Here is a 23,418-nt window from a genome sequence, read left to right as displayed (position 1 = left end):
CCAGTGAAAACATTAATCATATTAATTTACCAGCAGATATGTTCTAAGGCAGAGGTGGCCAATCTAAACCTGAGAAGAAGCCAGAATTTACCAATGCACATTGCCAAAGAGCAACAGTTATATGTCACCAGCCCTGATCATCTCCTCACCACCACTCTCAGCACATCCCGCCCACTGGCAGCCCCACCAGTCAGTGAATCCTTCTTTTCCTCCTGCCCACTGTGATCAGCTCTCTCTCAGTGGGAGATACTGGAGAGGGGAAGCATGGGTGTGACAGGCTCAGTGGAGAGGGTAGGAAGTGGCACGATCCTAGGGGGAAAGGGTGGAGGGGAACAGTGCTAGGGCAGAGCTGGAGGTTGAACAGTAAGCACCCGCCGGCCCAGTGTAAATTTGGCACCTGTAGCTCCAGCCCTAGATTTGGTATCTATGCAAGGAGCCACATATTAACTTCTGCCACATATTAATTTCTGAAGAGCCGCATGTGGCTCGAGCCACATGTTGGCCACCCCTGCTCTAAGGCACAAATGTTTCCTATGGATAAATAAGTTTAAAGTCGTGGGTATCTAAGTTCTGTCCCAGTGATGTCAGTCACTTTAACCTTTCACAAACTACAAACAACACTACTACAGTTTCCAGCTTTGGTTGCAGATAATTAGGTTGTTAGACGCTCTTATCTGTTACCCACCCCCTAAAGTCACACAAAATAAAGAGTCATAAGCCTCTGCTCAATGAAAAGGGGGCCACTACATCAGGCCTGGGCAAAACACCATTCTCAGGCCAGATCCAGCCCACCAAGCCACAGGAACCAGCCTTCAGATGCAGCAAGGGCTCTTGTGCTCTGAGTCCCCCGCTGACCCCGGGCACTGTGCTATGCTGCCAATTTGAAATGCCACATGGAGCTGCCGTCAGCTGGGGACTCTCCAGCTGATCCCGGGTTCTGCAGAAATGCCATGGAGCACGGGATCAGCTGGGAAGTCCCCAGCTGACCCCGGGCTCCACAGCACCACTTTGAAATGCCATCTCAGCGTTTCAAAGGGGCAGCGCCACACAGCTGAGCCTGGGCTCAGCTGTGCAGGGCTGCCCCTTTGAAATGCAGAGGCAGAGTGTGCAGCTGTGCAGCACTGCCCTTTTAATGCTACCTTGGTGTTTAAGGGGCAGCCCTGCACAACTGAGCCTGGACTGAGCTGTGCAGAGTTGCCCTATGAACGTCACCTCCACAAGGTGGGGGGAAGCTACTAGTCGAGTTGACTATCCGATAAGCATATGCTTATCGAATAGTCAATTAGTCGCTTACATCCCTACTCCAAAGCATCTTCAAGTTATGCATATTAATAAGACAAACTTTATATTAATAACCCAAACTTCATAAAGCATGGGGAAACCGTCACAATACTATTTTATATTAAATCAAATTGGACTTGGAACACAATTTTGTGTATTTGAAAATACTGTTCTAATTAGAGTACTTGTTTCATCTTTGCCAAAGCATGATGAAACAAGTAGTAATGAATCAAGTGGCTGATGATATTCCTTATTTCTTAAACAATAAACTAATTTCTAGATCTTGTCCTTAACAGATGGATTTACTCATCCTCATCCTTCAAAAGTTACTTTATAAAAATTATAAAATGTCAAACACTGTGCAAACATGAAATCCTATAGTGTCAGTTTTGCATCTGATTTGTTCTGAGCTATACTCTAAGTTACTTTAATAAAGAACAAGAAAACTGGAATATATTTGACAGCAGAGCATGTTTTCATTATCACATTTTTTTCTCCTGTGAATAAAAGTATGCCCTGTTACATCACTTATCTGGACATATGAAGTATTTTTATTAATGGCACCACATATATTCCAGGCAATAGCCTTGGTTAAATCAGAATGCTAATTTTTTAAAAATGGAGGAAGTTTAACAGACAGAGGTGCATCTTTGTTTTCCCTCAATCAGCACTTTTAAATGTACCAAGTAAATTGATATAGCATAGAAGAAAAGTGCAAGACAGACTTTTCTTATCCTTACCTCCACAAATTTGCTAACTGAAATAGGTTTGCAAGAACGTGTTGGAACAGACACCACTAGACAGAGACTACATCATTTGTGAACATTTTTTCACAACGATTAGGTAAATTGACTATAGGTTGGACCTTCCTAGTCCAGTATCCTCAGGACCTGACTGGTCCCAACAAGGGAGTTTGCTGGACCAGGGGAAGTCTTGATGTGTGGGGTGTGTCAGTCTTGTCTCCCCGCCAGAGCTCACAGCAACCCCACCACTCTGCAGGAACTCATGGTGGTTCCACTGCGGGTTCCACTGTCCTGCGAGCTCCACCCCCGGCTTTCCCTTCCTAGACAGCTACGGGCTTTGATGCCTTGTGGGATCTGCTGGCCCACTGGCCCCACAGGTGGGCTCTGCTCTGAGCTGCTGGCAACCTCTATCGCTGGGGCTTTCCAGTCCCACAACATAGAGGTCCAACCTGTAGTAATACAATGCAGCTTCCTGGCTGCTCTAAATAGCATCAATCTATCAGTATACATGGCCATGTGAAAATGTTTTAAAGACAGTCCTATGCTGGGCTCACTAAAATCCCAGGTTTTGGGATAGGCTTTCCATGGACACAAAATAAACTGTCAATTTTTCTGTAATATAAAGAAAGCTAAAGAGTCTCCCAACTTACTAAATAAAGATTTGCTGGAGCAGTCCAGAATGACAAATGCTAGCAAAGGTAGAACTAGAACAACTGTGGCTGTCACCACCATTTCTTTGATTATGGACCACCACGTTACCAATATAATGTACTAAGAGTAGCTCTCCAGTTCAGGAAATAAAATGCATATCAAATAAGCAACACACCATTTCATAAAAATGTTAGTGTTAGAATCTTTTTGAAGCTCCTTGCTCTATTGGTAAAGATGCTGTTCTACAAAGTAGCTCTATTATACGTCAAGAAAAAAAATTGCTTTAAAACAGAACTCAAAAGGTTTAACAAAACCTACAAGCAGGCTGATAATGAATAAAAATCAGTCTAGGTAACTTACCCGCTCTGTTGCTGCGACTTCCTCACCAGCTACATAAACAGAAGTCATCTCCAGCACAGACAGGTTAATGGGAGCATCGGTGGTGGAGGAAGACCTGGGCCGGCCTGAATGAGTATCTTGGGCAGTCTTCCTGTTGATCTGTGGGCTTCCTTTTGGGGCATCTGACTTGCCTCGCCTGCTATGCAGGCTTGTCCCTCTCTTCATCTTAGGTGGCACTCTGATCTGCTGAAGAACTCTGTTCAAAGCTGTGGGATGGGTGGAGACACCATCAATTTCAGTACAGGCGCTTTGGCTTTCCAAATCCACTTCTGGCTCCATATCAGCCTGAGCTTGTTGCACATCATGTGGAGACACTGAGGACCTCCTGCGCTGGTGCTGGAAAAGGTGCTTCAAGCCTTGGCCAATCACATTAATGTTCTCCAAAGCATTATGAGTAATTTTGGACAACTTTTGCTCAGATTCATGTTTTTTGATATCTTGATCTTGGGATTTGCCTCCAGGATCAGGGTCGTCATAGATCTGTTCACTGCCAGAAGGCTCCATTAGATGACACCCAACACGTTTATTTGACAACTCATAAATAAAGATGTCCCCTGTCTTTAGATTTTTTTTAAATGCCAAGATTGTCAGCCAATTAGGAGTGCAATTGCTTCAAGAGTGACTACACATGCAGCTGTGCCATGGAGGTCTCATGCTTATCTAATGTTAAACAAAAGAGCCAATATTACACATCCATGCAGAAACTGACAGGTTAAAAAAATCAATACAGAAAAAACATGCTGTTAAAGTCTCTCTTGTTCAAGCATCCTTCAGCCATTATATTAGAAACATATATACTGTATGTAGTACACAGAGCCTGTGAAAGGACTGCTTATTTTTTCATCAATGAGAAAGTGTTCAAGACAGTAGGTAGAGATGGGGAAGTGAGAACCAGGTTAAAATTCTGCTAATGAGAAACAGGAAGTGCATGCCATGAAGCCTGTAACAATACCCAATAAAACCTAAGCCACTGGAATTCAGCATTCATAGTTAAATCAGTAATGACTTAACAAGTTAATCCCCACTGCAAGGTTGGTAAGGAAGACAATGATCTGATCTTCAAATGTAGTAGCTGTTCTATCATAAATATACAGGAAAACAGAGTAAAAAGGCCAAATTATAGCTGTTTATTTCCAGTAAAAAACCAGGGAATAGCTTATTACTAACTAGTATCTATTGAAACTACTGCTAACTGGATGCTAAAGTTTGCCTTCAAGTGGGGAGAGGGAAGCACTTAGGTATCATTTTGTCCATAAAAGTATACGAGGACACAAAAATGCCGTTCTGAAAGTAGATTACCAAGCGACTAGACAGGTAGAGGCAGCAGCACAGACATGTCCAGCTCAGACATTTGAGAAAAGAAAAAGTGTTCAGCTTCTCCCAGCAAGTCTCTCCACCACCCCCTTTGCTTCAGATACGAGTTGCCCACACAACATTGCAATTGAGAGCTAAGATGGCAGCACACTGAAGGAAGAGTGCATCAGGGGAATGAGGAAGGAAGCACAAAGGATATTTTAAATATTAAAAGCAGAATATTTAATGGGGGCTGGAATAAGTGTAGGAAGGTTCACATCATTGCCATGATTAAGGAGATCACATGTACAGAAATTAGAGGTTGTTTTCTTGCAGGAGAAGATTTGATTGTGCTTCTATAAATATATACCGTACCACAGAAGTCTGCTCTCAATCTTGGCAGAAGATAGCATGAAAAAGCTATGATCTTATTAAAAATGCAATATATTATGCTTCCTAGTAAAACATTCTTTTTAATCTTAACATAGCTGTATTGAGAAGGGGTTATAATCCAAGATCTCCCTCAGCTTTGTGCACCTTAGACATAACACAATGGGTTAGAACGGACATTCCAAGGTACCGATATAGCAGGCACCACAGCAAGACCAACCAGATGAGCTGCATCAAGCTCCTTCTCTTGGACGCCTTAGCATAAGGAGGCAAAATAAATTACAATATTTAACAGGAAACCTATTTTCTTGTGGTGTACTTTTCTTCTGAAATTTTCAGAGCACATTACAAGCATTAAGTCTCAGTAACTTTGGAGGTAACTCAATCCCATTGACATGGAATAGTAGACAGTCACAGAAAGGTTAACAATTTGACCACATTTATACAGTAATTCAGTGGATGAACTAAGAAAAAATAGTTACCTACCTTTTGTAACTGCTGTTCTTTGAGATGAGCTGATCGTGTCCATTCCACTTAGGTGTGTGTGCACCACATGCACGGACTGTTGGGAGAGTTTTCCCTTAGCACTACCCATTGGGCCAGCAGGGGAGCCCCCTGGAGTGGCACCAATATAGCAGTTCATGTATACCTCTGCTGGCCCTCCACTCCCTAAGTTCCTTTTTGCCAGCGCACTCCAACACAGGATAGGTGGGTGGGAATTGGAATTGACATGAGCAACACATCTCGAAGAGCAACAGTTACGCAAGGTAAATAACCATTTTTTCTTCGAGTGTTTGCTCATGTCCATTCCACTTAGGGTGACTCCAGAGCTAAACCCATGAGGGTGGGGGTGGAGAGTACTGAGACACAGATAGCAGCACTGCCGCATCAACCCTGACCTGTTGCGTTATGGCGGAGTGACTTGCAAAGGAATGCACCGACGACTAGGTGGCCTCTCAGCAAACCTCTAAAAGGGGCACCTGGGCCACAAAAGCCATGGAAGAAGCTTGGGCTCTAGTCAATGGGCCGTGATAGGAGGGGCTAGAATATATGCCAGCCCATAACACTCCCTGATGCAGAAGACAATCCAGGACGAGATACGCTCAGCTGACAATGACAAGCCCTTCACCCTGTCAACTATAGACACAACTCAGGAAATCTACGAAAGGGTTTTGTTCTATCCAAATAAAAAGCCAAAGCTTGCCTAACATCCAAGGCATGTAGAACCTGCTCTGTTCCCAAACTATGCTGTTTTAAATAAAACATCGGTAGGAAAATATCCTGTTAACATGAAAATACGTCAATAACTTAGGCAAAAAAGACAGATGAGGGTAAAGCCTAACCTTCGCCCTAAAAAAGACTGTGTGTGGAGGGTTCACGGTCAAAGCCTGCAGCTCAGAGACCAGAAAGGACATCTTCCATGATAAGTGCAGACAGGAGCAAGTGGCCAACAGCTCAAGCCTGCCAAACTCCTGAGAGATCACGTCCAGATATGGGAGGAATGCCAGGGGGCGCTCTACCAAGAGATCGAGCAGGGCTGGGACTCAGTGCTGGCAGGGCCATGCTGGGGCTATTAAAAGCATGGAAGCCCAGAAGCTTGGAATTCCCTGACCTTGAGAATCACCTTGTGAATGAGAAGGAATGAAAGGAAGGCATACAGGAGGACTGGGAGCCAGGGAACCAGCAGAGCATCCTCCATGGACCCAGGACTGTGGTTGAATAGGGAGCAAAAGTGAGGGCACTTCCTGTTCCTACAGGCAGCGAACAGGTCCAGGTAGGGAAAGACGGACAGGACCACATCCGTCCTGAGGGACCATTCGTGGCCCTCAAAGAACCGGCTGAGGAAGTCCACTAGAGTATTCTGGGTCCCGGGGAGATAGAAAGCCACCAGGTGAATGCCGTGGGTGATACAGAACTCCCACAGAAGGAAGACTTTCCGGCACAGGAGACGGGAGCAGGCACCACTCTGTCTATTTATATAGAACATCACTGCTGTGTTGTCCGTAAAGATAGAAAGGTTGAAATGCACCTGTTTCAAAGTCCTGGCAGGAAAGCATGGCATGTGAGGCAGCTAACTCTCAACTCCCTGACATTGATATGAAGGGAGAGATCTGCAGGACAGCACAGACCTTGGGTCCAGAACTCCCTGAGATTAGCTCCCCAGTCTGTATCGGCATCATCTGTCACCAGCTGGATGGACGGGGTGGAGCTGTGGAACAGCGTCCCTTTACAGACTGCCTCCTCGCATAGCCGCCAGTCGAGGGACCTTAGCATGTCCTTGGGCACAGTTACCATGTTGATCAGCTGAAAGGCCAGGTTGTGGACCACAGATGGAATGGTCACAGCCTGAATCTGGAGTGGCACACCACATAAGTACAAGCAGTCACGAACCCCAGCACCCTCATGCAACACTGAGCTATGGCGGTGGGAAATAACCAGAGCCCCCGCACAGTGTGCTTTATCACCAGAAAGCAGGCTGCAGGCAGAAATGCTCTGGCTACACTGGCATCCAGACAGGCCCAATGAACTCCATCCTTTGGTTGGGGTCAGAGTGGATTTGTCCTCATTTAGACCCAACCCGAGGAAAATCTCCCTGACTAGGGATATGTGCTCCAGAACCTGGGAAGGGGAAAAGCCCTTTATGAGCCAGTTGTACATGTAAACCAGGATCCACCTTTTCCACAAGAATGCAGCGATGATCACCATACATTTTGTGAACACTTTGGGGGTAGTAAAAAGGCCAAAGGAGAGGGCCATAAACTGATAATGGTCCCAGCCCACTGTAAACTGAAGGAAGCGCCTGTGAGGTGGCGCAATCGAAATGTGCAAAGAGGCATCGTTGAGATCGAGGCAGCATACTACTCTCTCCCAGTTAGGGAAGGAATGATAAAAAACAACTTTACCATCTTGGACTTCGACTCCACCATGAAGGCATTGAGGGCCCTCAAGTCCAAGATGGGGCAAAAGCACCCCCTTGGCCTTTGGGACTAGAAATAGCATGAGTAGAAACCCTTGCCTCAGAGTTCCACTGGGACTTCCCCCACTGTTCCAAGATTGAGGAGCTGTTGCACCTCCAAGCATAGGAGATACTCGCGAGAGGGGTCCTCGAAGAGAGATGGGGGTAGGGAGGAAGGACAAGAATGGAAAGGGATGAAGTATCCATTTCACACCATGCTTAAGACCCAGTGGTCCGTCGTGATGAGCGACCAGGCACAGTGGAAAATGGAAAGCCAAATTGGCAAAGGGCTGGCAAGTGGTGGCTGGTATGCTGCCCCAGCTCGAACCTTCAAAGGCTCAGCCTGGAGCCCCCCGTTGGAAGAGGAGCGGGATGGTCACATTCCATTCCTATTGTAGCCTCTGCGCATCAAAAAATCTGACCTATTCCCTGCTGGAACATTGAGAGGGGGGGATTGGGAGGGAGCACCTCTGCTGTGCCAGGGTATGAACACCTAGGGACTTGGAATCACACTGGAGTCCTTCAGCCCATGAAGGCTGGTGTCAGTATGCTCAGAGAATAGGCCTGTGCCCTTGAACAGTAGGTCCTGGATGGTCTTTTGAACCTCCAGTGGGCTGCCAAAAACCTGGAGCCATGCACCCCACTGAGACACCAAACCAGTCGCACTGCTCGGGCAGTAACAGCCATGCTCCCTAAGGGGGCAGCCTTGCTCTGGGGAGGGCAGGGGTGGAGTTACAGGACAGAGGGTGTTGGCAGGGGCTGTAGGAGTCCGAGGTTAAAGGGCCATAGGGCATGCAGCGTAGGTGTTGGGTCAAAGGTGTTAGGCACTGGGGAGCAAGGAGTTGGGTTGGGTTGGGGCTAGGCAGACAGGTAACTTTTTTTTTACTTATTTGTTAATTCATGATTTGCAGAACAAATACCAGACTGCCAAAAAATTGTGAAACTTTGGCATAAAAAAGGTTGGGAACCACTGGCTTAGATGATCTTTGTCTTTATGTCTAATACCCTCCTTGGACTTACATTGTTGAAATTTAAATTTCATATATTGCTTTTACTTTGACAAATACGATAATGTATCCAGACAGTCCAAATCTAGGTCTCAACTGAGGCTGACTATTTGAAGAAAAGACAAAACTAGAATCCATTTTTCATTTTGTTCAACAGGCAAAATCATTCAATGAACAAATCTCAGTGGTTAATGAGAGCCCCCAAAACTATTTGGCATACTAAAAACAAATAATGAGCCATATCTCCCCATATTTACTTTAAAAATTCCCAAAATATTCATTATTCAGGTAGTCCTTGCTGAACTTCAACTGAGAACAAATATGGCTAAGTTATTCCCTAAATCGGGGTGGGGAATATTTTTTGGGTTAGAGGCCGCTGACCAACAGAAAAATCAGTTGGGCACTGGGGCTTCCAAGAGGTATCAGGGAGGTTGGAGTACCAACACAGGCTCCCCAATGATGGAGGAGCCAGATCCAGACAACCCAGGGGCTGCATCCAGTCCCCCAGGCCTTAGGTTCCCTACGCCTACCCTAAACAAATACCTATCTCATCTCTTGACATAGCTGATTAACAGCTTACCACAGGTAGCTTTGTTGATCAGCTAAAACATCTGTAACCAGAGCTACCTGAATTATTTGGTGAAAATCTCTCGTGATTCATGCAGCCCCTCTCTGTTTACAAAAAAATTGATGATTTTTATCTTTTCATATCTGAAAATAGTTTGATACAGTTTGATGAATAAAGCTTGTTTACACAGTCTGTTTGCAAACTGGTCACTAAGTATATTCTATATATGCATTTATGACTAAATTACTAAAATGTATGACCTTCTTCCTGTTTCCTTAGTGGCAAATATAGTTACGTGCTCATCTTTGTATTTTGGTTAATGAAATACATAGTGGGGCAAAAAGTCCTTTTCAAAATGGTTAAGACATGCATTTCCAGTGTGGCTCTTACAGATATTCACTTGTGGCTAGTCTTCACTTTCCAAGTTCTCACAAATGAAAGACTGAATGCCAGCATGGTTAATCACTGCATTTTATTTGCATGAAAATTCACAAGTGTTTGCTGTGATTATCCATTTGTATCCATAACACTTAAGACAAGATCCACACAGATGTTATCTAAAGTACATCCAATTTTTCACCTAACAACTTTCACATTGTCCCTTTAAGGAGGCAATTGAGCGCAAACCTTTTCTGTATTTCTCTTAAAAGTCCATATTTCTAGTTAATTTGAGAAGAAAGGTGACAACAAAGTTAATTTTATAATAGCTCCCTATATACTGTCAAAGACTTGGCTGAGCACTTTACAACACCTTCCTTATTAGGTCTCAAAGTGCATTCAAATATTCCTTCAATTGGACAGCCACTTCATAATAGCTTTGGGAAATAAAGCTGTTCAAATAAAGCAGTTGGCAAAAATAGCTGAGAAGTGTAAAGGAAGAGTTAATACTTGCCTCCATCACTTGTCCTTAAGCATGGCTGACTGGTTGCAGCCCCTCCATTGAACAGAAGCTGCAAAAGAAAGCAGACATGAGGTCTAGCTCTTAGAAGAGAGAAATGTATTCATGTGGAAAGAATGATACAAAATGAGCAAATTCTAACACTATATTTAAAAGATAGATAAAGTGCATCAGGGACAGGTTGAAATTTAAAATCTTTTTCCAGGTAGCCAAAGAGACATAAAGGAAGTTTAAACTAAGTCTTACAAGATTAATTTTGAAGTTCAGGTGAAGGACTGTTCTGTTTCTCACATTTTATGGTCATTGATATGCATACACAGCATAGCTGGATTTCAGACTAGAGTCTGCAAGAACAGACCGGTCTGTAACCTATTTTTCTTTCCCTTCTATTTATTTTTAAAATATTCTGGATACAGGTTAACCAGCTTTGCTCAGTGTTTATTTTGGGCTCAACTGCCATTAAATGAGAACTGAAAGCACCTTTGAAATAAGACTGCTTGTCAGCCTATTTATCAAATAAAGCTTGTGTGCCTGCTAGGGATGTTCATGTCAATTAATTAGAAATTCCATTGACTACTAGATTAGTTGATAAGGGTGGAGCTCACTATCCCAGCTGTGCCTCTGCCTTTTTAATGTAGTAAGAGCTGCCCATGGCTTTTATTACCTTTAAAAGGCATAGGCGCTGCAGGGAACCCATGGTGAGCGGGGACTCAAACAGTTCGTGCTTGCTCTGGGTCCGGACTGCTGTGCCTCTGCCTTTGAAATGTAGCAAGAACCCTCCGGGGCTCTTGCTACATTTCAAAGGCAAAAGCACAGCAGTCGGGATCCAGCATGAGCAGGGACTACTTGAGTCCCCGCTGTGCCTCTGCCTCCCCTGCACTCCCCCTCCACAGAGACAGTGCTGGGGGGAACTGGCTTTTAAGCCAGCTCCCCCAAGCGCTGACTCCTGCTCCCCTCCCTTTCTGCCTCTCATACAGAGGAAGTGGGAGGGAACGACTAGTCAAGTAGTGACTCATCTACCAGATAAGCCTATGCTTTGGGGTAGTCGACGAGTTGCTTACATCCCTAGGGCCTGTCACCTTAGCTGAACTGGTATTTTGTTAAGTCTAATGGGCAATGCTTTACCATGAATCACAACAGACATCTCCAAGTCCACTACAGCAACTACGGCTAAGTCTACATTGCCACTTTACTACACAACTTATTGGCTCAGGAGTGTAAACACACACTCTTTCTTGGAAACACAGCAAATTACACTGTGTAAAGCGCCCGTGTAAACATGTTATCAGTGCTATTAGCTACTTCCCTTGTGGTAGTGGTTTTACAAAGAACATTGGGAGAGCGCTCTCCCAGTGATCCTGCCATGGTCACACTCACTTTAAAGTGCTGCTACGGCTGTGTTTTAATTTTAGAAGTGTAGACCAAGCTTGCATTTCTCATTTCCCCTCCCACAATCTCCACCTTTTCCAGTGACGGAGGCATACAAATAAAAGAAAAACTATGGAGCTTGAGCCCCTCTTCACAAAAGCTTGCTAATGGAACCTTGAATGGCAACCCTACAATGGAATGGGTCACGGATGCAAGAAATATTACAGATTTTGGGTCAAGCCTGAGCAGAACTTGCTACATCTCAACCATGCCAATACCGCCTTGTTTTCCTTTCCTAAAGAAAGGATAGTATATTTCAAACCACCTGAATAACTCAGAGTATACTGATTACCTGTTTATCATTTTTAGGTGAAAGGGAATGAAAGCCTAACATAAGGGTGTAAGTTTGCTAGCAAAACAGCATTACAAAGAGGACTGAATGGCTCATAGCCAGAGTGCTTTTCTAAGCAGATTTGCAGAAGAGCTGAGATTCTATACAGACTGCTAAATAAAGCAACCAAGTTTCCAAAAATGGTCAGCACACAGCAACTCCCTTCAGACCAAGGATGCAAGCATCCCAGTGCTATTTAACACCTGCCTGCAGGTAGAGAATGACAATTCAGTCTCTAGGGCTGTTCAGTTCTTGGCCTCTTTTCCAAAAATACCAAAATGCTTTATCTTGGTGGAGTTTTTGCATACTGTTACTTGTCCATTAGGAACCTGACACATACATACAATCATTCAACAGTTCATAACTTTAGGATTATTAAAAATATGAAGCAGCTACCAGTGTAAGCTGAGTGCTTGGGTGACAATCCAGGAGAGCTTCAAATGCAACCCAGATGATCAGCAGGGCACCCATAGCATGTGTTTCTACTGGTGTTGCACATCTGCACATGCCTCAGTATACATAATTATTCCACACATGGATGGAAAAAATTAGGAGGGAACTCTGGTAGCTACCCAACTGGGCTGGATTTTAACTAGCTCATTGCCAGGTCACAAGAAGAGTGGCTGGATGCAGAGCATTTCTGAAAATCTGGCCCCTCTATTATGGGATTGTCAGGGCTGTTCCCACTCTGGTTATAAAAACTTCCCCCAGAATCACACCACACAGATTTTGGGGGGTTGCTGCCACCATTAAGTGATTTTCATCCCTAAAACCAGGGGCAAACACTTGAACTCACCCCCAGGGTACCCCAAGCTCTCCTGCCACAAGAGCTCTTGAAAAAAGAAATGAGAAAAACAATGTGCAGTCTCTAGTAGCTGACCTCTCAGTTTAAGACATGCAGACGCATACACAGACAGAAAGACCTCCTGTACCTTCCAGGACATAAGAATCAAATCATCACCTTAAAAAAGTGATTTTTATTACAAAACAAAAGATATACTTGATAAAGCATACTTGGCTGCTAGATGTTACAGAGCAACTAAGGAAAACAAACAAACAGAAAATCTCTGGAAAAAATGCTTAGATCGTAAATAGGGAGGGGAGGCACAGATCTACACAGAGCAGATCAAACCAAACCAAACCACAAAATAAAGAAAATATCCTGATTGTGACTAGACTCATTGCCACCCTTTACTTACTTCTGATCTTTTCTTGGTTCAGTCCATTTCCATGACCCAAATTCCCTGGGGGCATGGTAGTCCTCCCTGGGTTTAAATCATTCTGTGTGTCTTGCTTTAACTCTTGCACACACAAAAATGCAGGCAAGGAATCTTATACAATTCAAGTTTCAACACCGCACGCCCATTGGTTCTTCTGGCTGAGTTTAACCACTTAGTCACCAGGTGCTGGTAAGCACTCATCCTGTCCATTACAGATACCTAAATCTAATCCAAGCTCATTTGAAAATGTGGCCCTTCATTTCTAGGGCCTTATCTACGACAAGTTTTTTCACCAAAAACTGCCTTTTGTTGACAAAACAGTGAGAGCATAAACACTACAATGTAACTTTTGTCTAGAAAAACACCCAGTTTTGGTAACGAACTCCCACTCCTGAGAGACACATTTGTCTTTTCCCCTCCTTTTATTATTGACAAAGAGCGAGCCTGTGTGGACTACACTGTTTAGTTGAGAGAACTAACTTACCCCAGTGTCCCAAAAAGCCTGCCCTGATGGCTGTGCTCAGTGTTTTGTGATCTCTGCTGTCCAGCAGACATGTACCCTTCCCCTTTCTAACCTCTGGGAAGTACTTGACAGCTGAGTGAGATTCTCTGCTTGGGGAAACAAAAAACAGATCATTTAGAAAGACAGCAGCAAGCAGACTGCTGCTGCAGGGGAAGGGCTGGAGAGACTGATGTTCTACTTTTATATTCTTTCCCACAACACTGCACTGGAGGTTGCTTACCCACATTACTTTGCTCTTGTCTATTGTGAGGGGGCTAGCAATGTGGCCATCAAATGTCAACCAAGACAGAAAAACTGGTTTGACCAGTTTTCATTTTTGGCGACTTTTGCATTTTGACAGCTTTTTTGCAGCCAAATCTTCCCAGTGTAGACACAGCCGAGGTCACTAGTTAAAATCAAGCTCTGATCAGTAACTACCAAAGGCAGTCACTAATTCTAAAGCTCTTTGGAGAGTTGTGAATTGAATGTGGTGCCCTCACTCAGACTGCTAATGGAAAAGAGCTGCATATGAAAGAGCCAACAAAAGCAACCTCTTTCTGACCGTTTTGGCCTTCAGAATGAATTATCTTCATACCCATTTGTCCTTTCAGGACAAGTCTGCCATGGCAGTGTGGGGAAACTTGCACCACTGCAGCCTATGCTATATCTATTCTCCACATAAGAACAGCCCTCCACTGTGCACTTTTCCATAAGCATTGTATTTGGAGGGGGAAATATAAAAGCTCTAGAAATATATTAGCACTCAGTGGAAAGCTGCAAAGAATTCACAGCACTTTTAGTAAAATTGAGGATATGCCACTGTTTTATCACACACCTTGATTCACACTGTTAACAAGGCAATTAAGAATAGAATAACCCAAGATCGCTGAAAGAGGATTAGGGATGTCAACATGTAAATGGCCACATGCTGACTACATGCATTCTTTCCCCCCGCCCCCAATCTTGCTGCTCTGTATCAGAGGCAGCAACGGGAGGGAAGGCAGGAGTTGGCACCCATGAGGAGCTGGCTTAATAGCTGGCTGCCCATGAGCACTGGATCCGCTTGTCCCCTTCCTCCCCCCCACATCTACACACTGCTGCCTCTGATAGAGGTGAAGGTGGCAGCCAACACACGCCAGGAGCCAGCTTTTAAGCTGGCTTTCCACGCATGCTAGCTCCACGGACCAGCCTGCCCCCCCTTGCTGCCTCCAACAGCAGCGCGGCAGCAGGCAGGAGCCTATGCTGGGATGCCACCTATCCCCCCACCCCTGCCACACAGGGAAGGAGGGAAGAGGGGTTGCCACAAAGCAGCCCCATCCGAGGGGGATGAGCAGGTCTAAGTTTCCTGTGGACAGAGGCTACTCTGGCATCCCATGGAACAGCCTCTGTCTACGCTAAGCCTGTGCCTGCCACAGACAGAAGCTGCTCCATGGCAGCAGCCCCTATCTGTGGAGGAGTCCAAGCTCCCCGCACACATGGGCTGCTTCTGTGGACCAGTCTCTGTCCATAAGGGGAGCTTAGCCTCCCCCCTCCTCCCCAACGGGCTGCTGCCTCTATCAGGCAGGGTGGCAGGCAGGAGCCGGTCCTCATGGGAAGCCAGTTTTAAAATTGGCTCTCCTTGCAGACCAGCTTCCACCTGCCACCCTGCACTGCTACCTCTGATAGAGGCAGCAATGCAGGTTGGCAGGGGACTCCCCAGGAGTGGGGCCAGGAGCGCACTGGCTGCCACCCCCTCCAACTATCGAATAGTCGTGTAATCACTAACACTTAATGTGGTTAAAGGACTATTCCATTACACACCATCTAACACCCCTAGGGAGGATGACAGAAAATAAGGAGATTTTATGACAACAAATATGAACAATTCAAAAATAAAATGGTTCAGGAGAAAACAGACTGAAAAGAAATTACAATGGCATAAAACCAGAGTTCCAGAGTGAAGAATTAGGCCCTTAGCGTGAAATGGTTCTAATATACATTCTTGCTATGGGATTTTTCAGTTACTAGTTGTCTTACACTTTATGTTTTCCCCGTAGTAATGTACATTTCTTCAGATAAAAATTCACTGATTCTTTAGATAAAGTCTGTGTGAAGAATTTGAACTGCAAATAAATATTTTTATTTTTAAATGTAGTCTTATTTTTTCAGTCAGGAAACTAATGTAATTTTGTAAATTTGATGTGCATGAGGATAATATCTATGCTTCCCACACATTTCTGACTAAAACAATCATGACCTGCTATTTCAATTAATGGTCTTTAAGTATTTTTCACTCATTTTAACTTCAAATTTTTTTTGCACTAAAGTTTTACTTCTTTTGTTTTAAAATGTTGATCCATAATTTAAACAGAACTGTAAAGTTTCTGCACATTAAAACTTTGTATAGCTATCCTAAGCTCAGTGAGTGGACAGAATCTAGGATTGTGCACTTTCGCTGAGATGAGTCTTCTCACCTTAGAATCCACTTTTCACGGCCCCTAAAGACAGATTTGGAGATTTATATTATGACTGTTCCTTGAATTTGGTAAGAATAAATCATATTTCCGGATTTCTATTACAAATCATGCTTTTCTCCTGCATGTATTTTTCCAAGAACAAAATAAGATAACATAAAAAACAACAAATAGTCTGGTAGCACGTTAAAGACTATTTGTTGTTTTTTAAGTTTATCCTGTACAGACTAAGCTAAAAAAAGACTAGTTCAGAGACTAGTTTAATAAAACCAGCTTGTAGATGGTTTCTTTTATGAAGAATCAAAACTTCAGCCTACTTTTCATTTTCCTTTGTACAAATGGCAATGCCCTGTCCCAGTCTAATCTGATCAGAATAAAGACTACAGACAGATGTGTATTGGAGGTATTTTCCCCCCCTTTCTGTAACAGATCAAATGTTACTGGTGGTGACTATTCCAAGACACAAGGTACTGCTGCCGAGAGGAAGAGTTACATTCCATTTCCTCCCTCTATTCTTTGCTTGTTTTTCTTTTTTAAAAGAGTGTTCAGTGACATCACCACCTCATAATTTAGATCTCAAAAATCTAAAAATATTTCACAGATCAAAATTTTTGGTACAACAAATTTTGATTTAATTGCTTGATTGCTGTATCGAGGGCTAAGCTTTATTCCAATATATTTCTCCTCAATAATATAACCCTTGCAAGCAAAAGCTGATAAACAGCTTAAGGTGCTTCCAAATAATTTAAGAGCTTAAGAGCAAGACCACTATATAACTATAAGGTATTTGTAGGGAGAAGAGGTAATTTTCTTTATTTTCAATATGAAAAAAAGTCTGCCTTATTTTAGCAAAATATTTTGTAGGGTCACTATGCCGTATCTGTTAGATATTATTAGGGTCCACAGTTATCTGAACTCAATTAGCCAGGACATAATTATTATCTCTGCTTTTCTGGACTGGTCAACACTACAGGATTCAGTTGATCTACACAATACCAGTTATATGAACAATATAGCTGGAGTCAATATAGCTTAGCTTATTGCAGTGTCTACACGAGGGGTCAGCAACCTATGACTCACTTAGGAGCCAAATATGGCTCACGCTCAGCTCCCTCACACTCTGCAGCAATGGGGAGCCTTTTGCCACTTGCGAAATTGGAACCGGAGCCGACACCAGCTTCCTGCTGGGGTGGAAGGGGTGGTGGAGAAAGCCCTGAGCCTCACTGCGCGATTGGGAAAAAAGCTGAAGACACAAATGGCTCTGCAAGCGCTCCCCTGCCTCCTCCCCTGGCTGAAGGAACAAAGCAGCACAGACTCGCTGTCTGCAGGCTTTTCTCCACTGCTCTGAATCCAGCCAATGGAACAGCGAGAAGCTGTGCCTGGGACAGAGGGCAAAAGCAGACTAAGCCACTATCTTGCCCGCAAAGGACTTGCTGTTGCCATGGCCGTGTCCTGCTGCTTCGTGCACTGTTCAATGCTACCACATGCGCTATGCACTCGCACCCGCTGGAGAGCCCTATGGGGGCTGCTGGAGTCTATCATTAGCCTGAGCACCTTCTTCCTGGTGTCAGAGGGCTAGATCCTGGCCAGCTTGCCTGAACCCACTGGCCAGACTCCCTGCACTCCTGGTGAGGCACAGCCTCCATTCCACTGGAGTGTGCAGTGGACCCTTGGGCAACTAACTTATTCCGTGACCCATGTAGAGCAGCAGCTGACTGCCACACGGGAGTGACTGTTACAGTGAATAAACTCTGTTACAGACACTGGGGGAAAAAAGTAAGTGTTGACCAGATCCTGCATCCCCCCCACCACACTAACACTCTGCACCCCCAGCCTGCTCTTGCCCTCAGCCAGATACCCACCCACCCACACCCCATTCCTGCCCACTGGCCAGACACCCACCCGCACTCTGCTCCAACCCCCACTCTCCTGGCCAGACACCAACCAGCATCCCACCTCCTACTCAAATCCTGCACCCCTATCCCTATTCCCACTCACTGGACACACTGACCTGCACACTGGACCCCTCATTTTGGCCAAACCTGAGCCTGGGGAGGGCCCACAAAATCTACTAACCTTGGAATCCCAGAAGAGTTAATCTGGCCTGAGGCCTTGAACCTCAGTCCTCCCTGTGCCTTGCCCACTCCCTATAGGGCTGGAGTATCAGGCGAGTGAGGTGTCTCAGTTGGGGGCCACATCAGTGCGCTTCGGTTTTTTTTGTTTGTTTTTTAAGAGGTTGGGGGCAAAGGGGGTGTTCTGCTTCTCGCTAGTGTGGTCTGCAACTGATTTTTTGTGGGTCAGTGGCCCCGACCCAAAAAAAGGGTCCCACCCCTGTCATAAATAAAGATCATGTTGAATTTTTGTGCTAGACATAATATTTTATTTAAAAATGAAGCCTGGCCAACAAGCTCCTAATTGGGACCCAGCCCACATCTGGGTGCAATGTTATAACACTCCTACACCCCCCCCACACACATCCCTGCCCTGAGCCCAACATACACCTGAACCCCCTGCCCTGAGTCACTCATATCCCCACAAGCCCAGACTCCTGCACCGCAACCCAGTTATAGCATTTCTGTACCCAATCCATATCCCAACCCTAAGCCCATCACACACCTGAACTTCCTGCCCTTTGCCCCTCATAGCCCCACATCCCCAACTCAGGCACCCCCACATCCCTAACTCAGGCACCCCCACATCCCCAGACTCCTGCCATAAGACTGAAAGACGACAGATTGAATGTGTGCATGAAGTTGGATTTGACCAGTTATGATGTAAACTTAAGAAATCTGCAAAAAGATGCAGCAGCAGAAGTCCCATTAAATAAAAACGTTTCATTTATGCTATTATTAATCATTATGTCAATTAATCATATTAAATTGTATATTTTCAGTCATGCAAATGGGCATTTTTATATGACTCTTTGTTGGCCACTTGTTCTGAATTTTGATGGAGTTTGGCTCTTTGGCTTGAAAAGGTTGCTGAACCCTGGTCTACACCATGGTGCGTCTGTTGGAGGAACTCCCCCTTCAACTTACATTCCACTTTTCATTTCAGTGGAGGACTTCACTAGACCTGCTAAGTCGACCCCCCAGCGGATTGATCACCGCAGCATTGATCTCCTCATAGTTGAGACAAGCCCATAACATACTATAAAAGATTCACTGTAGATCAGCAGATACTACTATAAACTGAACTCCCCAAGCTCTCTGCTAGACATGGACAGCAATTTATAAAGTCATTTATCTACTCTACCGGCTGGAGACAGTGCACTGTATCAGTTGTTTCCAGGCAGGGAAACAATACTCAAAAATGAAAAGTAAAAGTAAAAAAAGGCCCAGTCTATTTCCAAAAAGCTAGTACAAAAGGGATTCTGTATCAAAGCAAAAAGCTTAACAAGTGAGGCTGGAAAGGCAGTATGATGGCACATAAGGTAAAGTACAGTATTACAGGAACACTGGTAAACTTCAGTTGATAAGCAGGATTAAGACAAAAGGTTCATTGTTTCTCAGAATCAAACAGCAAAGCAATAAAGCAAGCATAACCTTGGGTGTGTACAAAACTGGTAATCCTTTCAGAAACAGGATCTGGGAGAAACCAGAACAAGTGTAATGTTCTAAAGGTCGTGGCTTGGAGCACACTCAGAGGAAGCTGGCAATGGTATAACTTTGGGTGACTAGACTTGTGTGAACAAATGAAAAGTGAAGTGACTAGATGCCTGACAAAACAGGTGTATTTGGTCATAGTGTTGCTACAAAACAACTTGAAAGCAGACGGGGGGTCCAAAAGCTATCTAGGTTGCACAAAAACTCTTATCACTACACCTGAAATTACTCAGTATGAAGAAAAAAAAGAAAAAAAGAGAGAGTGCTGCCAAAATGGATTCAGGATTAAATGAATGAGAGAAGAGAGGCAGAAAGCCTTGAACTCAAGGCAACAAATTGGCTGCTGCATGACTAATAAGCACTCCATCTCCTTTTAGGTATCATCTTGAAGATTTAGAAGTGGGTACAAGTCTCAGGAGTGGCTACATGTGATGAAATGGACAGAAAGGGAGGCCAGTATGTACCAAGGAATCAAGAGAACTAATCCACAGTGGCTCAGGTAGAGAGGTCAGACTATTCAATGATCGGGAGCTAGGACATAAACAGCAATCCCATAGTAGACTTCCACTCCACCCCCATACTGCTCTGAGCCCCAACCTCTCTCCCCCCTGCACCCAGCCTCAGACTTCCTTGCCTCCCCCATTCCTCACCCCTGTACCCAGACCTACACTCCATCCACACACAGGGGCAGCAGGGAAACACTCACCTCCCACTGCCCTACAGACACCTTCTCATGTTCCCCCACACTGAAGCACTGAGCTCTCCACTCTGCACCTAGTGCCATGATGTATGTGCCCAAAGTCCAGGCCAACCTCTTAACCAGAGCACATTCCCTATTAGGGATCTGACAGTTCCTGACATACCAAACCACATTCTCTTCCCATTTTCCCAGAAGAACCAAAAGCCCAGATCCAATTCTGTTACCGTCCTGCGGACTTGTGGTTCCTGGTGCCCCCTGCTTCACTTCTTCCCTGGGAGTTGGTGTTGCCTGTTGCCCATGGGTACCAGAAGCACTGCAAAGGCAGAGGCCAAGCAGGTGCATTGGGTTGCAACACTACTTAAAATTTGGTCCAACTGCCCCTCCATTTTGGCAGGGGGCAGCCAGTCCAAATATGATTAAGTGGCATTGTGGCTTGGCACACATTCAGAGCACCAGTCTAATTTGACCTGGCTGCTCTTCTGTCAGGATGGAGAAGCAGCTGGGCTACATTTCTTGTTCCAGTCAAGGGACTGGGTCCCTCCCTCTCTCTTTGTATACCTGATTCAATACAGGAAAATGCAAGATAATAAAAGCAGAAACCACAACTTAAATGGGAACAAAGACAAGAAAGCAAAGCAAACGGATCTAAGGCTAAATAAAAATTTCAGACTACCTGCACACTGTGGCAGGAGTGACAGTAAAAGATATCAGAATACATGAAAAAATTAACATTTAGTAGCTTCACAATGAATTGTTAAAGTCTCCAAACTTATTCTTGAAATTATCCAAAGTAGTAAGAAAAATCAGGTAAGTTCTGCATATGAATTTGTAGAGCCCATTCTCTCTTACTACAAGAAAATTATTTTCTGGATTTGGCAGGAATGCTGCCCAGTGATTAGAGTAACACACAGAAGACTAGCTGAACCAAAAAGACACCAAGTCTTCCTTAGAGACACCACATAATTCAACCTCTGTGCCTCAGGGTTTCCCATCTGTAAAACGGGAAAATGCAATCATCTCCAAATAAGCTGAAGAGCTAATATTTAGTATTTCCATTTGACCCAATATACATATATACAAAATCTCATTTACAGTAGACTTCCAATAATCCGGCACCCTTGGGACCCAGGTGGTGCCGGATTATCAGAAATGCTGGACTATCAGGAGGTACTCTGGCAGGGGCGGGTCTCGTCGGAGGGGAAGCGGGGGGGGGGGGGGGCGTGCCAAACTCTCCCTCCTGCTGCAGGGAGGCAGAGCCTGTGAGCAGTGGAGGAGGAGAGGCGGTGACAGGCAGGCAGCTGCATTCAGGACGTTCTGGTCAGTTACAGTCACTCCGGCTGGATCCACAGCCGACACGCAGTTAATGTAACTTTCCTCTCTACTGCCGGGAGGAGGGGGGCAGGGGAAGGTAGGGGTCGGTGGGGTGGGGGTGTGCGGATATATACACTGCTGATATATATACAGTCTGTTAATTATTCACTTAAACACTAAAAAATGCAAATTTTAACAAACCCCTGAAACTTAAATCTGTAACTTTATTTTGCTATGCTGCACAATTACTCATCATCCGATGAAACCAGTGCTGCTTCATCCCTGTTATCCCCCTCTTCAATATCCTCCTCTGCTTCTATGGGAGTGTCAACAACAGTAGGCTCTGGTGGTGGTGAAGAAAAAGGCTGAACTGTCTTCTGTGCCCTTGCAAACATATCCCTGAGATCAGCTTGCTTAGAGGACTGTGACTTCTTAGCATAAAAGTTATTCAGAATAATATGAAGGTTCATCACTTCAGCTGCATTATATTGGCTGCAAGACTCTGCAAATTCTACAAATTTGGAAATAAATTCAGTTGCCTCTTGCCAGGTATATTTTGCTCTCTCCATCACTTCCTCCTCTTCTTCTTCTTCTTGAGGTTTTTGTGGATTCAAAACACTTTCAATGATCGTAGCATCACTCAAAATTTCTACAACTGGTTCATCTTTGTCCATGGCAAGCCATTGTTAAATGTCATTTTCTGAAAGCTTTGCTACAGCATTCTTCTCAAGAGACATTTTCAATTATTTCTTGTATGTTACTAATGTGCTTAGGCCTAACATTAAATCCACAAAATTCCTCTTCATCAGAAGAATCATCACAAAACATGATGCTAGGCCAAAGTTTCCTCCAACATTTTCGTACAGTAACCTTCTTTACATCTTTCCAAGCCAATGCAACTGCGTACACAGCGTCCTTAAGGTTGAAATCAGATTGAAATTCAGAAACACTGCAGTCTGAGTTTACCAACTTTTGGACAAAAGTCCCCCTGTAGAAACATTTAAAGTTCTGTATCACACCTTGATCCATCGGTTGGATCAAAGACATCACGTTTGGTGGCAAATATGTAGCAAAGATATTTCCACTTACAAGCTCTGAAGCGGGCGGATGTGCTCGACAGTTATCGAGCAAAAGAACAGCTTTAATATCCTCCGGTAGACCCTCCTTTCTAAAATTCTCCTTAACTGCGAGCACAAAATGATTAAAAAACCAGTCCTTAAAGATTTCTGACATCATCCAAGCATTCCCCTGTGCCTCAAATCACTGGCAAACTCGTAAGAGTTTTAAATGCCCTTGGTTTTTTGTACTTCCCTATGACAAGAAGCTTAAGTTTATGCGTGCCAGATGCATTTGCGCATACCAGAACTGTAATGCGGTCTTTGTTCATTTTGAAGCCATGAGCAGCCTTTTCACCACCGCCAACTAGAGTAGAGTTTGGCAAACAACGCCATAAGAGCCCAGTTTCATCAGCATTGTACATTTGACAAGGTGACAACCTGGGCTCGTCTACACTGGCCCCTTTTCCAGAAGGGGCATGTTAATTTCACCTATCGTAGTAGGGAAATCCGCGGGGGATTTAAATATCCCCCGCGGCATTTAAATAAAAATGTCCGCCGCTTTTTTCCGGCTTTTAGAAAAGCTGGAAAAGAGCGTCTACACTGGCCCCGATCCTCCGGAAAAAG

General features: G+C 44.5%; 1 protein-coding gene across 8 annotated transcripts in view; it reads right to left on the bottom strand.

Annotated features, from left to right (window-relative positions):
- Positions 1-23,418, bottom strand: part of TMCC1 (transmembrane and coiled-coil domain family 1) — a 231,117-nt gene that overhangs the window by 171,671 nt on the left and 36,028 nt on the right. For 5 of the 8 annotated variants that reach the window (XM_075938741.2, XM_075938742.2, XM_075938738.2 and 2 more), the window contains 2 exons: positions 10,181-10,238; positions 3,036-3,734 (listed from right to left, as the gene is read on the bottom strand). In XM_075938741.2, coding sequence (XP_075794856.1) covers positions 3,036-3,578 — 543 coding nt within the window. In that variant the 5' untranslated portion in view covers positions 3,579-3,734; positions 10,181-10,238. Of the gene's footprint in view, positions 1-3,035; positions 3,735-10,180; positions 10,239-23,418 lie in introns of those variants that run through there. The other 3 variants (XM_075938749.2, XM_075938750.2, XM_014578433.4) reach the window with 2 other exon arrangements.

This window comes from Pelodiscus sinensis, chromosome 11 (assembly GCF_052426305.1).
Source record: "Pelodiscus sinensis isolate ZL-2025 chromosome 11, ASM5242630v1, whole genome shotgun sequence".
In the NCBI taxonomy this organism is placed as follows: domain Eukaryota; kingdom Metazoa; phylum Chordata; order Testudines; family Trionychidae; genus Pelodiscus; species Pelodiscus sinensis.
The sequence above is the reverse complement of the archived record's forward strand: the minus strand, read 5'-3'. Positions and strand labels throughout refer to the sequence as shown.